Consider the following 16,219-nt stretch of genomic DNA (forward strand, 5'->3'; position numbering starts at 1 on the left):
ACATGCAGAAAAAGCGGGAAGAGCTCAGCAGATCAGGCAGCATTAGACATGGGAGCAGAACAAAGTCCTTCAACCCATCGAGTCTGCCGTTCCACTGTGGTTGATTCATTATCCCTCTCAACTCCATTCTCCTGCCTTCTCCGTCTATGGAAAGGAATAAAGAGTTGGTGGTTTGGGCCGAGACCCTTCATCAAGGGCTCCGTTTCTTTATATTCATTTCCATGGATGCTGCCTGACCTGCTGAGTTCCTCTGGCATTTTGTGCGTGTTACTCTGGATTTTTGGCAAATGCAGAATCTTTTGTGTTTACTCTTTCTTCCTTGCTGGTCTGATGGTGGTTTTCCTTGCTTCACTGACACACAGTATGGTGTGACATTTGTTATTTTGCTGCAGCAGTACAGTGCAGGTCTTAAAAAATTAACATGAGTTGCAAAAAAAAAAATTGCAGAAAATGCAAAGGTGTTCATCAGCTGTTCAGAAATCTGATGGTGAGGGAAGAACACGTTCCTGGAATTTTGAATGTTCAGTTATCTTGTGCTTTCTCTTCCCACTTGCCCTATTTTCAGATGTTTTACCAAGTTTATTTCTGCCTGCGCTGCCAATTTGCATAAAGTCAGCACCAGAAAGTTGGCTGAAGAGAACCAAAGCGCTTTTTTCCCCACATCTATCTCTGGGCAGTCACTTATTGACGGAGACGGGGCTCGGTGGATAATTAGATCAGGCTTGCAGTTTGGCCTCCCTTTTGAATGCCATATGTTGTGTTTTGATTTGCTGCTTTATTAAGGTGGCACAGTCTTGCCGCTGGTACAGCTGCTCTCTTGCGACGTTGAAGACTCGGGTTACATCCTCACCCCGGCTACCATTATGTAGTCTGTATGTTCTCCCTGTGCTGGCATGGGTTTCCTCTGGGCTCTCCAGGTTTTCTCCTGCATCTCAGAGGTGTGTTTGCTTGGAGGCTGGATTGCCTTAGTTGGTAGAATTGTGGGGAGTGAGGTTGGTGATGAGAATGTGTGGAGATTAGTGTAAGTGGATAGTTGATCAATGCAGACACAATCTGCTCAAGGCTGTATCTCCCTATGCAGTGGAAACTGTTCATGTAAGTTCATGACTGCAAATGTTTTTTTATATAAATAGGTTACTGTAGCACCACCACAGGCAGGAGGATTTCATTACAATGCAACCAGGCAACAGGGGCATGGGAATTCATATTGTGAGATGCCAAGAGTGGCAAGACCAGATACTAAGTTTTGAAATGTCCATTAATTTTGCAAGGCCTCTTAATTTCTTATAATTGGACACAAGCTAGTGAGTAATTCTCTTGTTGAATTGACCTATGACAGTAACAATAACTTTGTCTAAAAATGGATGTGACTTCAAATGGCCAATTATGGAATTCAGATTTGTTTTTAACCTTTTTTTTGGGGTGTAATTAATCCCATTAAATACTTGAAGAGAAAAATGGTGTGTTTACAAATTGCCTCTTTGCAATCTCAATACATTTTACAGTTTTGTCATTTGGTTGTTGTCAGTTCTCTTCCTTGTTTTTAAAGCTCTCAATTGTCCACATCACATAATCACTTTCTTTTATAATCTTGCACGAGCTCTCGGGTCTTCTTCTGCCGGTCCCTTAATTTTACACAATCTGTCTTGAAAGATAATTAGCAGGTCAGCTTTTTTGAACTATGGTCCAAAGCTGTGGAACTCAGTAACTAAAACTATAAGGGATGCTGTCTCAGTTAACGCTTTTAAACACCAGCTCAAAATCTATTTACTTAACCTTGCTTTTAATGAACATCTTTTGTCTTTTATTTTTATGTTTTATTTTTATTTTATTTTCATGTTTGCACTTTATCTCATTGTAAAACACGTTGAACTATATCAAAGTTCGTGGGGTGACATGGTAGGGTAGTGGTTAGCACAACGTTTTACGGTACAGGTGACGGGGTTCAATTTCCACTACTGTCTGTAAGAAGTTTGTATGTTTCCTCTGCGTACTGTGGTTTCCTCCCACAGTCCAAAGGCGTTGGTTGGTCATGGTAAATTGTCTTGCGATTAGGTTCAGATTAAATCGGGCAATTGCTGGGCAGCGTGGCTGAAAGGGCCTATTTCGCACTGTATCTCAATAAAATAAAACTTTTAATAATTTGTATGAAAAGTGCTCTATAAGTAAATTGTTGATGTACTTTGCCCTCCAGATTTTTGCCCACACACTTAACCCATCTGTCTGTAGCCTTTGTACAATTTGTTCTTCGGCTGAATTTAGTGTCATCACCAAACTTGGTATGCTGAACGCGGTTCTCCTCTTGCAATTTCTTCATATTCATGAACAATTACCAGAGGTTCGAGAAATCGATGTTCATGCAAACAGGTTACGGGTTACCCAGATGGAATATCTCTGAGTTCCTCCAGCATTTTGTGTGTGTTGTTCAGATTTGCAACTGTCCCTTTATTGAAGTAATGAAGCAGACTTTTAATAGTCATACGGCTATGTCAGGAGCAGCCCTTGTAGTAATTATCGTTGGTCATTAACAAAATCAGGAGATGGCAGATTTTCAAGAATTTGCAGGAGTAGTTGTAGACACATGACTGCAGATGCTGGGATCTGGAGCAAAGAGCAACAAAAATATCTGTAGCAAAGGGACTTGGTGAAGCAGTGCCTGTGGAGGCAAAGGGATGGGTTGGTGATTTGGGTCAGGACGGGGTGGGGTGGGGTGAGGCAGAGGCTGGCAGGCGATAGGTGGAATTTGGTGAGGAGTGAGTAGATGAGCAGATGGGGTGAGGTAGATGTGGGCGAGGGTAGTTGACACACGAGATTGCAAAGGTTGTCATCTAGAGCAAAAGGGAATAAAAAAACTACTGGAGGAACTTTGTGACTCTGGTTTTATGTACATTGGCAGCTTGGTTCCTGTTTGAAGTGCAAATTTCAACCAACTTTATTTTGCAGAGTTATTTTGTTTATTACCTTCTAGGTATTTTTTTTACTCTGCTGACTTCCCCACAAGGATATGCATGAACAAATCTGTGGTTCGGCACCTGGCAATGGGCTGGTTTCCAGCTCGAGATGCATGGAATGGGCTCTTGTGAAAGTAACTAAAATATGTACGAGTGCGGGTATATATGTATATATATATATAGCCACAAGGCATTCATTCCACTGCTGTGTTGAAGCTAGTTAGTGCTCTCCTCGCCCTTCCTGGAATCTGTGCTGGCTTGTTTGCCAATTGCTGACTCTGTTCAAACAAGAGACGGCTTCAGTAATCTCTTTTGAGTGGCACTGGGAATGCAAGCAGAACAGAATGGACTCGTTTGTCCGTCTCTGCCTGAAGTCCTAGGGCCTGTAATGAAGTAGGCACTGTTCTTTCCCCAGTAACGGCCTTCCTGCCCACCTCCCCGCCTCTCCGCCTCGAACGTGCAGGCGCTTTTGGGAAAGGTACTGATCAGTCGAAGGAGGTGAGATGGGGAGGCTTCTGTGCTGCTACTGGCAACAGTTGGTCAAAGGAAAATGACTTCAGTTCCAGGCATCATCAAACTGTCTGTTCCTTTAAAAGAGTTAACCCATCAACCACTCCTTCCGAGCTGGAGTAAGCACCGTCTGATGTTAATCCAGGCCAGAGCAGTGCCAAACCCCAGATTCAATTGCCTGAGGTGAGTAGGGGAGCACTCTACTTTTTTCATCTCAAATTGGCATGGGATTTCATCTGCTTTTGTTTTACTGCATACAGGCAGGGGGCATTGAGTGATATTTAACCTTTGTGCTGCAAGTGGTCCAGGCAATCCATCCCAATAAGAGTCTAACCTAGTAAACTTGCCTCCAAGAGGACCACACCTTGTTGTGATTTGGAGGTGTACGTGCCTCAGTGACCTGGAGATCTATGATGGCTGGTGTCAAGGCCTTGTGTTTCAGCTCTTGATAGGGTCAGCTAAGCCAAACAGGTCAAAGGGTAGAGGCCAGGCTAAGAGTGATCCAGCGGTCCTCCGGGTTCAGGGGTTCATCTCGGGGCTAGCAAACCTGACTAGTCAAAGAAATGGTTGCAGAAACAGCAGTGAAGAACCCTTCGATACCAACAGAGATGGAGGATCTTCACTGCTGCCCTAAATGCCTGTGGTGTAATGGGCAGAAAGTGCATAACCTTGGCAATGATATGAACAGCATGCCGGCGTAGTGGTTAGCACAACGCTTTATACTACCAGCAATTCCTACTGTTGCCTGTAAGGAGTTTGTACATTCTCCCCGTGACAATGTGAATTTCCTCCAGGTGCTCAGGTTTCCTTTCTCAGTCCGAAGACCGACCAGCTGGTAGGTTGGTTGGTCATTGGAGGTGGTCCCGTGATGAGGCGAGGGTTAAATCAGGGGTTGCTGGATGGTGTGGCTCGAAGGGCTGGAAGGTCCTATTCCACACTGTATCTCAATCAATAAAATTTAAAAATAATGTCATTGAATATCAAGGCCCCATTTTCACTATTTTTGAAGTCGTCGCTGATCAGAAGCTTGACTAGATCAACCAAAGAAATACCTTGGCAACAAGAGCAAGGCAGAGGTGGGGAATCCTTTGGCGATTAACTAATTTCCTGACCCCTCCACGCCCTTGCGTCATCTCACGGGCACAAACTCTCCAATTGCAAAATTTCCTCCTCTTTCTGAAGGTTGATGCCATCTAGGAGAGAACAGCCTTTCAGCCACTGTGGACATCAATAACAAATCAGGCGTGCTGGAGTGGCAGAGCAAACTCGTTCGGCTGAAAGGCCAATTCTGCTCCTATGTCTTGTGGTCTTGTGATTTCCTCCAACAAGGGTGAGCAAAGGCTGCAGTGTGTCCATCTACAAGATGTGTAGCAGTTCCTTCAAGGACAATGAGCATCACGGCCATGTCAGGTCGTTATAGAGCCTTCTGCTCTGAAGGCACATTTGATGGTTGGTGTTCAAGAACACAGAGGAAGCTAAGGAACTGGGCAGATCGAAATAACGTTTGAATTGTATTCATATCAGCCTAGACCCCTGGGTGCACTTTCACTTTCATATCTGAGACTACGTTGAGTTTGTGCTGCATAGATTTGAGCACCTTAAACGAGGCTAGTATAATGTAGCTGAAAGGCCTCGATAGAGTGGATGTGGAGAGGATGTCCCCTACAGTGGGAGAGTCTAAGACAGAGCCTCAGAGTAGAGAGGTGTCCTTTTAGAACGGAGATGAGGAGAAATTTCTTCAGCCAAGGAGTGGTGAATCTTGCTGTGAGCAGCTGTGAAGGTCAAGTCATTGGGTATATTTAAGGCAGAGGTTGATAGATTCTCCATTAGTTACGTGCAGGGATCCAGGGAGAAGGCAGGAGATTGGGGCTGAGAGGGAAAATGGATCAGCCATGATGAAATGGTGGAGCAGACTCAATGGATCTTATGTCCTAATTCTGCTCCTGCATCTTATGGCCTTGTGTACAGCTGCACCATCGAAGATGCTTTATTTACTGATGAGATATTCAAACCAGGCCTTGTTTAAACTTGGAACTAAACGTAAGAGATTATGGCATTATTCAAAGCAGAGTATGTTAATTTTCTGGTGACATGGATGATACGTTTCCTTCTATCAATGATACTTTTGTTATTATTACATCACCACGTGTGGAAAAATGATAAATCGAAACAGAAGCTGCAGGTGGCGGGAATCTGAACTAAAAACAGTTCAGGGCGACATCTCTGGAAGAAGCAACTTGGTTACTTTACTTTTATACTTTATTGTCGCCAAACAATTGATACTAGAGCGTATGATCATCACAGCGATATTTGATTCTGCTCTTCGTGCTCCCTGGAGTACAAATCGTTTCAGGTTAACTTTCAGGTTGAAGATGAAGAAACATTAATCCTATTTCTCTTTCCACACATGCTGTCTGAGGAGAGTTTCGGCACTTCCTGTTTTTTTATTTCAATTCCCCCGTGCACGTTGACTGCAATGTTCCCATGTTGCAGTCGTGAAGACACAAAGTATTTTGATTGACAGTGAAGAACTTGAGGCCACCCTGAACTTATGAGAAGGTCTGTTAGAAAATATTTCCAACAAATGTTGGAGATCCAAGCAACGTGCACGAAATGTTGCAGGAACTCGGCAGGCCAGGCATCATCAATGGAAAAGAGTAAGCAGTCGACGTTTCGGGCCGAGACCCTTTGTCAGGAAAATGTTTCTGTTCCTTCCTCTTGCTTGTGCTCTCTTGTAGGTAGTCGTGTGAAGACCCATTGAAGTATTTTGTGGATGTTACACTTATTGAGGAGTTGCAAATAATTTGCAGGAGCTGTGCTCTGTTGAAAGAGAATTTGCTTGGAATGGAGGAAAGTCCATGAATAGGAAAGGTTTGGAGGGATTTGGGACTATCTCAGTTAGTAACTTGGCTGGCATGTTTTATGTGTTGTGTAACTCTGCAACTCTGATCTAATTTAACCCTAAATCTGCAATTACAACACTTTTAAGTATTGTACGAACCACTCAGGGTTCATGAATTTCGTTGGGCTGTTTTACCCATTGGGGTCTGGGTTTCTCTGAAGGAAAGCTGTGCTTTGTATTGTTACACAAGTTGGAGTGGTCTCCAGTTAATCCTGACCGATAATCCTTGCATGTTCAGTTGGTGAACAGGAAAGAGGACTGAACAGTTCACACAATCAGCAGAAGTATATCTACCCACTGTTCCGACACACTGCACACTCGGCTATCTGCCCGCTGGTTGAAGCTTAATCTCGTGTGCTAAGCACTCGAGGCTTCACACTACGTGGCCAAGGAAGCAGCATCATCTTGAATCACAAAACCAACTTCTGGTTTGGATCTCAGCAGGTCAGCAAAGGACCACGCGGAATGAGTGCAAGTCACGAGAATTGACTTGACCACTGAACCCTTGTCTATTAAACAGCACTGGGAATCGAGCTGTGGGAAGGTCTGGACTGTCGAATACATCAACTGCACTTGTAGTTTAGCACTGCACAATAGGTTTATGACACAATGTGTACTCGTAGGATGATTACTGTCATAAGGCAGTGTGAAATAAGGTCCCCAACTGAGTAAAAACGGTGACCAAGAACTAAGATATCACGGAATCTTTTGCAGACCTCTGTCACTTGTCTTTTAGTGGATGAAACCCAAAAAAATATAGTGGAGAATTCCCAGTATCTCCAAGGTCATTTAAAGGGTACCTTGAAAGAAGCCAAACTCTATGACTCGAGCAGATATTCCTGTACATCAGCTGTGAATGAACTGCCCTTGGATCCTGCTTCTTTCATTGAGATTATCTAAAGAATCACTGCAGCATTTTTGGATCTGGGGGTGATATTTTCCAGTCAAAGTGACTCCAGTAAAGATGTATGTGATTTAAGCACCTAGATGTAGGTGACAGTGCAACTTTATTTAACTATTCTTTCAACCTTTTTTAAAAATTACTCCGAAACAGACTTGTGAATATGTTTTGCTGTCCTTCATAATAATTGTGCATAACCGGGCTTTAAAAAAATACACAGTTGAAATAGTGCAGATCCTGTGGCAGGAGTATGAATAAACAATAACTGCAACTCTGTTGGTTAAAACTCTGACCAGCTCTAACTTTTCATAATTGTGCCATGGTGTGATTACAGCATTGAGCCTTGTACACTGTTGAGGCTTTGGCCTCTTGGTAGTAAAGTTTAACCCATCTTTGCCCGAGGCAAACTGTGAAGCATTGACTCTAATTGTTTCTGAATTTTAGAAATCTGTATTTTATCCAGCTCTTGTAATTGTTTGTATGAATAACCTAATTACACAAGTAGTGTGGGTTAAAAGCATTCCAGCCACTGAGGGCTTTCTGAATCTACTCAATTGAGAACAGAAAATATAAGCTGATAATATTCACTTTTTCCCACCCCTTTTCCCTCTCTCATGTTATCTCCTTCCCCACCCATGGCTTCCTTCTGGTGCTCCTCCCATCTTTTTCTTCCTTCCACGGCATTCTCTCTCTTTCACCAATCAACTACTTCCCAGCTCTTTACTTCATCCCTCCCCCTCCAAGTTTCACCTATCACCTGGTGTTTCTCTGCCTCCCCACCGCCACATTTAAATCTACTCCTCAACTTTCTTTTTCCAGTCCTGCCGAAGAGTTTCGGCCTGAAATGTCGACTGCACTTTCTTTTCCCATAGGTGCTGCCCGGCCTGCTGAATTCCTCCAGCTGTGTGTGTGTGTGTCGGATTTTCAGCCTCTGCAGACTTTCTCTTGTTTGTGAGCTGATAACATCAGCAATCTTTTACCCATCACATTGATAAGAGGGAAAAAATGCACATCTGCCTGCCTTATAACAGGTGAAAGGCATTTCTCATTTTGTATAAAGATCCAACTGGAAGAGTATTTTACCAGTGGAGAAAGGGATGCCTCCTATCATCTAATATGATAAACATAACATTCATTGCTTAAACTTGCTCGGTTTGCTGGAGGCATAGCCTCCAGATTTGGGGGAGTAGATTTGGGATGGAGATGAGGAGGAACTGCTTTTCCCAGAGAGTGGTGAATCTGTGGAATTCTCTGCCCAATGAAGCAGTGGAGGCTACCTCAGTAAATATACTTAAGACAAGGTTGGATAGATTTTTTGCATAGTAGGGGAATTAAGAGTTATGGGGGAATGGCAGGTGGGTGGAGATGAGGTCCTGGCCAGATCAGCCATGATCATACTGAATAGTAGAGCAGGCTTGATGGGCCGGATGGCCTACTCCTGCTCTTATTTCTTATGACTTTTTTCCCTGGATTTTCATCCATGGCCTTGACTCGTAGTATCCTGTAATCCTTGCCTGTTGGTCACTGTCAAATTTAATTATTCATGACCCATGATCTCCCTTGCGCCTGGCTCTTTTACCCTCCTTTCAGGCATTCTGTAAATTCCTCTCCTCTGACCAAAATCTGCCCAAAATTTTCTACGTCTCTATTAAATTTGGTTTGATAGAACTCCTGTGATGCTCCTTGGGTTATCTTGTTACATTGAACACTTGTGTGAAAATGAGTTGATCTAGCAGTTTCGACATTCAAAGTATGCCAAAGGCACAGGGGCCATGATTTTTTTTTAGTTAGAGCAGCGCAGACTGACATTCAATACGGTATTGGCAAACTGAGCTCTGTTGTGAAAGGATGTAATACCACTGGAATAACTCAGTGAGACCTAAATAAAACCTAAATAAAGGTTGCATTTTTAAATTGATGACAAGTCTCTTATTTGAAAGTGGGGTTTTGGTTTGGGGGTGAGGGAGGGAATAGAATCTAAGTTTGCCATTGTGCTGGAGGTGAATGAATCATGATGCCTTCACGGCATTGGAGTGCCAGGACACAGACACAGTTTTGAAAAGCAACACACATCAAAGTTGCTGGTGAATGCAGCAGGCCAGGCAGCATCTCTAGGAAGAGGTACAGTCGATGTTTCAGGCCGAGACCCTTCGTCCGGACTAACTGAAGGAAGAGCTAGTAGGAGATTTGAAAGTGGTAGGGGGAGGGGAGCACTTGAACACTTCTGTTTTTAAATTACCACCAGAAATTGATTATGCTACTCCATATCTAGAATTCTCTTTCTATAAATCTATTGCAAATCTTCTTTATCACTTTTTTTTAAAAAGCTGATTATTGAAAAATTATGGTAATTTTATATAAAGTGGATATCTTTCATGGATTTTGGCTGTGTTAGTGAAACAGAATTATCAGTCTAAAATGTATCAAACATTTTTTAAAAAAGTTTAATACGGTTCCAAAATTCTATCCGGTTGCTTTGTGGCACGGGAAATGTGCATTCTGAGCAGGCACGAATTTAGGATTAGTAATTGCACCAGTTATTTAGACTCGGGGTGAATCTGTAACCGAAAAGCATTGATTTAAGATAATTTGTTAAAGAATTTGTTCTGGAGAATATTTAGTTTCAGTTGACTTATTGGGAGTTGTAATGCATTGTCTGAAGAGATGTTGTAACTACATTCAGTACAGATTTTTAAAAAAAGTATTGGCTGCAGCAGACAGGCTAATTGGTGGATGTTGTTAACTTTGATTATTAGGAGGCACATGAGGGTGCTAAACAAGGTGAGAGCCCGTGGTATCACAGGAACAATGCTAGCATGGATAGAAGATTAGCTAACTGGTAGGAGCCAAAGAGAGAATAAAGGGGCTCTTTTCTGGTTGGCTGGTGACTAGTGTTGTCCTGCAGGGATCAGTGTTGGGACTGCTGCTTTTTATTTTATGTCAATGATCCAGAAGACAATTGATGACTTTGTGGCCAGGTTTGCAGACGATACAAAGGTGAGTGGAGGGGTAGGTAGTGTTGAGGAAGCAGGGAGTCTGCAGAAGGACAGATTAAGAGAGTGGGCAAAGAAGTGGCAGATGGAATTGTGTGGGGAAGAGTATGATCATGCGCTAAAATAGAAGGAGCAAGGCGCAGACTATTTTCTCAATGGGGAGAAAATTCAGAGATGGGGACTTGGAAGTCCTCGTGCAGGATTCCCTGTGGGTTAATTTGCAGATTGAGTCTGTGGTAAGGAAGGCAATTTGAGCACTTGTTTCAAGAGGACTAAAGAGCAAGGATGTGATGTTGAGACTTGATAAGGCAATGTTCAGACTACATTTAGAGTACTGTGAGCAGTTTAGGGCCCCTGATCTAAGAAAGGTTGTGCTGGCATTGGGAAGGGTCCAGAGGAGGTTCATGAGAATGATCTTGGGAAGGAAAGGGTTAACACTTGAGGAGCTTTTGATGGTCCTGGGCCTACACTTGCTGGAGTTTAGAAGAATGGATGGTGAGGCTCTCATTGAAACCTATTGAAAGGCCTAGATAGCGTGGATATGGAGACGATGTTTCCTATAATGGGGCGGTCTAGGATCAGAGAGCACAGTCTCAGAATAGAAGAGTGTCGCTTTAGATGAGAGATAAGGAGCTATTTCTTTAGCCAGAGGGTGTTGAATCTGTGGAATACATTGCCACAGACGGCTGTGGAGAACACCATTGGGTATATTTAAAGTGGAGGTTGATAGGTTCTTGACTAGTAAGGATGTCAAAGCTTACAGGGAGAAGTCAGGAGAATTGGGTTGAGAGGGATAGTAAGTCTGCCATATTGGACTCAATAGGCTGAATGGCTAATTCTGCTCCTCTGTTTTATGGCCTGTCTTGAGCAGGACAAATTTGCATAACGTAGGGGAGAGGGATTGTTTCAAACCCAGCTCAGACACCTCCTGCATTGCATCTATAAAACTATTCCTCCCAGATTTAAGCAATTAGATTTGTATAATGTGGGTTCCCCCATTATTTTTAGCAAGAAAGGGCTGACTTATTCAGAAAGATTAATTTTTGTTACTTCCTTTTCTCTTTTCCAGGGAAACAGAAAGGCAATCCTTTCAGTAACATGTTGCGTTTCAACGAACTGTGCCGATTCTGTGACATGGAACCTACCAATTGCACCAATACTGGCTCCTGCATAAGTAACTGCAACAAGAGCTCCATCTGCGAGAGCAGGGATGAAGTGTGTGTCTCAATCTGGTAATGTCTCCCCTTTCACCCCTTCTTCTTGCTTTCTGACTTTTCTGTAGTGAGAACCTTCGTCACTGAGGTGTTACTTGAATTCCAGCTTTCAGATCTCTGATAACCAGTGATTGAAATAGTAGATACACACAGTGTGCTGGAGGAAGCTTGGCAGGTTAGGCAGCATCTAATGGGAATAAATAGTCAAAGGTCTGAGCTGAGACCCTTCATTCACGAGTCCTGATGAAGGCTGTCGGCCCAAAATGTCAACTGCTTATTCCTGTCCATAGAAGCTGCCTGACCTGCTGAGCTCCTCCAGCACAATGCCAAGTCAAAAAAATTCAAATTAAATCGATTTCAAGTTCAGGTATAATTATCACCCAACCATACATGGACACCGCCAAATGAAACAGCATTCCTCTGGGGCCAGGATGTAAAAACATACACAGCACATTCAAAATAGCATATTCAGAATTGTGTGTTGCTCTAGACTTTCAGCATCTGCAATACCTCATGTCTGTTGAGACAGAAGGTGTGGCCTCTTTTTTTTCTCTCTCCCATTGCTGTTTGAGGATGCTCAAAGTATTCCCCATATTCCCAAGATTGCAAAAATATTTAATTGCCTGTAAAGAGTTTTAAACAACATAAAGGTCATTGCATAAATGGCAGCTCCTTCCTTGGGAATTATTATTAGTCTCTAGTAGGAGGTAATTATTGGATACTGCTTGCCAAGTGATCTTCAATGGTAAGGCTAAGGCAAGATGCAAGTCGTAATTGGAGATTTATTCATCCCTTCTTAATTGTTATTTGATTAATTGATCAAAAATGGTGAAAGAGCAGGAACTATCATGTCATTCTAGGGAAAAAATATTTTAATTGCATAAAAGCCTGCAGACCTTTTGAGATTAAATGAGCTGCAACGCCAGTGTCATATTATATTGATTATCCCTCAATCTTCCAAACTCAAATGAACATAAAGAGAAGTATTTAAAGCTGTAGCAGATTCCTAGAGGGTAAATCCAAAGATACTCTCCCTTCCAGTGCTAGAATCCACAACCAGGGTGATAATGATAAACTGAGTGTAACTTGGAGTGAAGTTTTCCCCGCACGTGTTAGAAGAAATTTGCAATCCTATGTCTTGTCTTTCACCTCAGTACCATTTGTCTGTATCTCCTCCATACTAGTTGGTGACTTAAAGTCTATCATTATTGAGAACTCTCCTAGAACCAGCATTCATTGCCGTTCAGGGGAGGCGGTATGCAATTTCTATAACTTCCTAGAGGTTTTTCCGGCGGTCCCTTTGGAGTGCCTGATTTTAATTTGAACATTATAGCCTTTATTATGGCTACTTCCAGCAGATTTGTTTTCATGGACAAATTTTAATGAATTCTTTGATTACTTTAAGCATGTGAAAGATTAAAGTGAAACCCAAGACCTGTAGAGATCATTGGCAAGACCTGGAAAGTAATTGTATCGAGCTTCACAATACTTGCACATTGGATCTCTTTTCATGTTTGGCTTGACCTATTTTAAAGGCTTCTGCTTTCCCTTGACCTGCAGGAGGAAGCAAGATGCCAATGTGACTATAGAAACTCTGTGCCACAATCCAGCATACCCTCTGTATGGACACGTGCTGGATGACTACAATAATACAAGATGTGAGATGAAAGAAAAGAAGGCTCGGGGTTCTGTGTTCTACATTTGCTCGTGCTCAAAGGAGGCAGAATGTAATGACAAGCTGATATTCACAGATGGTGAGTTGCATCAGATAATGAAATGTTTGGTGATGTGATTTGGAATTTTGTTCCTTCATCAGTCTCACAGCTTTTGGAGATCTCCACATCTCTTTCCACTTTGCATACCCAATGTTTCCATTTCAACTTCTGGAATTCATGCTTTGAAATGCCTGGGGCTACACTCTCTGGAATTCCTTTACAAAACCTACTGCCTCTCTACCTCTGTCAACCTCTTAAAACATTCTGTTCCAGGTCTTGGATGTTTTATTTCACCCAAATCTGTCGTCTTCATCACCCCCACCCCCCCCAAAGTTAGTTGTTTCAATATTGCCAGCAGTGTCTTCAGTTGGTCAGAACCATGACCTTGAATTTCATCTGAACCTTTTTCAGGAAGGATATTTGTTTAAAAACCTCTTTGACAATGCATTTGTTTATGCCATTTCCTAAAGTAGTCTGTGGAAATTCTGTTCAGTAACATTCCTGTGCAGTGGCTCAGAATGTTTTGCTATCTTAGAGATGGGATATATTCTATTATATTTCCTTTGGTCCTGGGTATAAATCAATTTAATTGTTTGGGTTTCGGGTTTTGGATGGCAGTCTGCACCTCCTTTTGTCACTGTATTGGTTGTCAGAAAACCTGGAAGCCTTTATATAGGTTTTAATCTTGCTTACGGCACCAGATGCAAATTAACTGACAAATTTATGTAACAACACAATTGATTTTATTGTGATCTGATACCTTGAGACTGTGAATGCTTCTGACTGCCAACCCCTCCTTGGTACTTGCCTTTGTTTGCAGGTAGCTATGAGTTTAAGTTATTGTCACAAAAGGAAAGAATACTCAAGTTATCAGCTTGAATCTTTTTATTTGGAGGTCCCATGAATTTGTTAGAAAGCGATGCTACTTTAACTTGGGAGTGAAGGCACCTTGACCTGGGGTTCCAGCAGACATTGGGTTATGTTGTAAGCCTATGTGTAACTGAGAATGAAAATGGGTTTTCTGCTCAGGTCAGACATTGTCTTGGAGATTTTGTTAACTGAGTGACCAATAGTAAAAAAATTGGGAGCAGTAGTTGAATAGTTCACTCTTTAGGTTCCTTCACCATTCAATGAAAGCTTGGCTGGTATAAATATTCTCATTCTATCCCAATACCCCTTGATGTCTTTTAATGTCTAGAAATTTGTCTCCTTATGTTAGCTCAGTAGCATTTTTCCCCTCAGATTCACCATCCCTTGTGGGAAATAATTCCTTCTTGAAAACAAAACCATTAGACTCGAGGACAGCTTTTATCTCACTGTTATCAGACTCTTGGTTGGATTTCTCATCTGTGAAAGATGAACTCTTGAACTTCTCACCGAAGCCCTCACATTTTGCTCGTCTACCAGCACTGCACGTTCCCTGTAACTGCAACACGATATTCTGCATTCTGCTTTGTTTTGACTACCTTCATGTCATTTTTTTTAATGGCATGATCTTTATGCAGTCTATCACTAACCTTGGTACACGTGACAACAATTAAATCAATACCAATGTCTGTCCTCCTCATCAGCGACTTCAGTCTTTGGTTTCTCTAGTACCCACCAGCCTACTGACCAGGGAAAACATTCCCCCCGCCCCCTGTATTTAGTCTGTCTAATTCTGTCAAAAGTTTGTTAATTTCAATGACATCTCTTATTCCTCTAAGGTAGTGGATTCAGCCCAGTACATCACGGGTAAAGCCCTCCCAATCATTGAGCACATTTACACGAAACATTACTGTAGAAAGACAGTATCCATCATCAAAAATCCTCACCACCCAGGCCACACTCTTTTCTCACTGGTGCCATCAGGTAGAAGGTATAAGAGCCTCAGGACTCTCACCCCCAGGTTCAAGAACAGTTACTACCCCATAACCATCAGGCTCCTGTTGAAAAGGTGATAACCACGCTCACTTGCCCATCCATTGAGGTGTTCCAACAACCATATCCCACTTAAAGAAATCCTTATCTTGCTGTTTCATATTCTCCTTATTTATTGCAATGTATTTTCATTTGCACAGTTTGTTGTCTTCTGCACTCGAATTGATCTTTCATTGATCCTGTTATTGTTAGTATTCTACAGATGTGCTCAGTATGCCTGCTGGAAAATGAATCTCGGGGTTGTATATGGTGACATACATGTGCTTTGATAATAAAGTTTAATTTGAACTTTAAACTCGAGTGAATATAGGGCCATTCAACCAATATCATTTTAACAATGTTGCTATCTCCGGAATCAATTTGAGGCTTTGCACTGCATTATAGCAAATATCTCATCCTTTGAGTTAAGAAGACTAAAGCAGTACACAATATTACGATGTTCCTGAAGGATCCGAGCTAGTTACGATGACACTTATTTCCAAAATGATGACTGTAAGTTTATTATCAAAGGACATATAAATCACCATATACAACCCCGAGATTCATTTTCTTGTGGGCATACTCAGTAAACCTAAAGAATAATAACATTACAAAATCAGTAAAAGGCCGCCCAACTTGGCAGTTCAGCCAGAGTGCAGGAGATGACAAACTGTGTGCGAGTACAAAAAGAAAGAAATAATAAATAAATAAACAAACAAACAAGCAATGAATACCAAGAACATGAGATGAAGAGTCCTTTAAAGGGAGTCCATAGGTTGTGGGAACTTTTCAATGATGGGGCAGGTGAAGTTGAATGATGTTGATAAGTCTGATGATTGAGGGGTAATAAATGTTCCTGAACCTGGTGGCATGAGGCCTGAGGCTCCTGTACCACCTTCCTGATGGCAGCGGTGAGAAGAGAGCATGTCCTGGGTGGTAATAATGGAGCCAGCTTTCCTGTGACAGGGTTCCATGTAGCTGTGCTCAATGGTGGGGAGGGCTTTGCACGTGAAGGATTGGGACATGTCCACTACTCTTTGTCTGATTTTTTTCTATTTAAAGACATGGCATTTTCCACAGCAGGCTGTGATGCAGCCAGACAATAGACTCTCCACTACACATCTATAGAAGTTT

At 42.2% G+C, this 16,219-nt stretch overlaps 1 protein-coding gene across 2 annotated transcripts in view; it reads left to right on the forward strand.

Annotated features, from left to right (window-relative positions):
* tgfbr2b (transforming growth factor beta receptor 2b) overlaps positions 1-16,219 on the forward strand; it is a 76,106-nt gene that overhangs the window by 15,382 nt on the left and 44,505 nt on the right. For both annotated transcript variants that reach the window (XR_011889748.1, XM_072283530.1), the window contains exons 2-3: positions 11,327-11,489; positions 13,032-13,225. Coding sequence is in view for 1 of the 2 variants with exons in the window: in XM_072283530.1 (XP_072139631.1) it covers positions 11,327-11,489; positions 13,032-13,225 (357 nt within the window). In the remaining variant the exon portion in view is untranslated. The remainder of the gene's footprint in view (positions 1-11,326; positions 11,490-13,031; positions 13,226-16,219) is intronic.

The sequence above is a fragment of the Mobula birostris genome, chromosome 19 (genome assembly GCF_030028105.1).
Source record: "Mobula birostris isolate sMobBir1 chromosome 19, sMobBir1.hap1, whole genome shotgun sequence".
Taxonomy (NCBI): Eukaryota; Metazoa; Chordata; class Chondrichthyes; order Myliobatiformes; family Myliobatidae; genus Mobula; species Mobula birostris.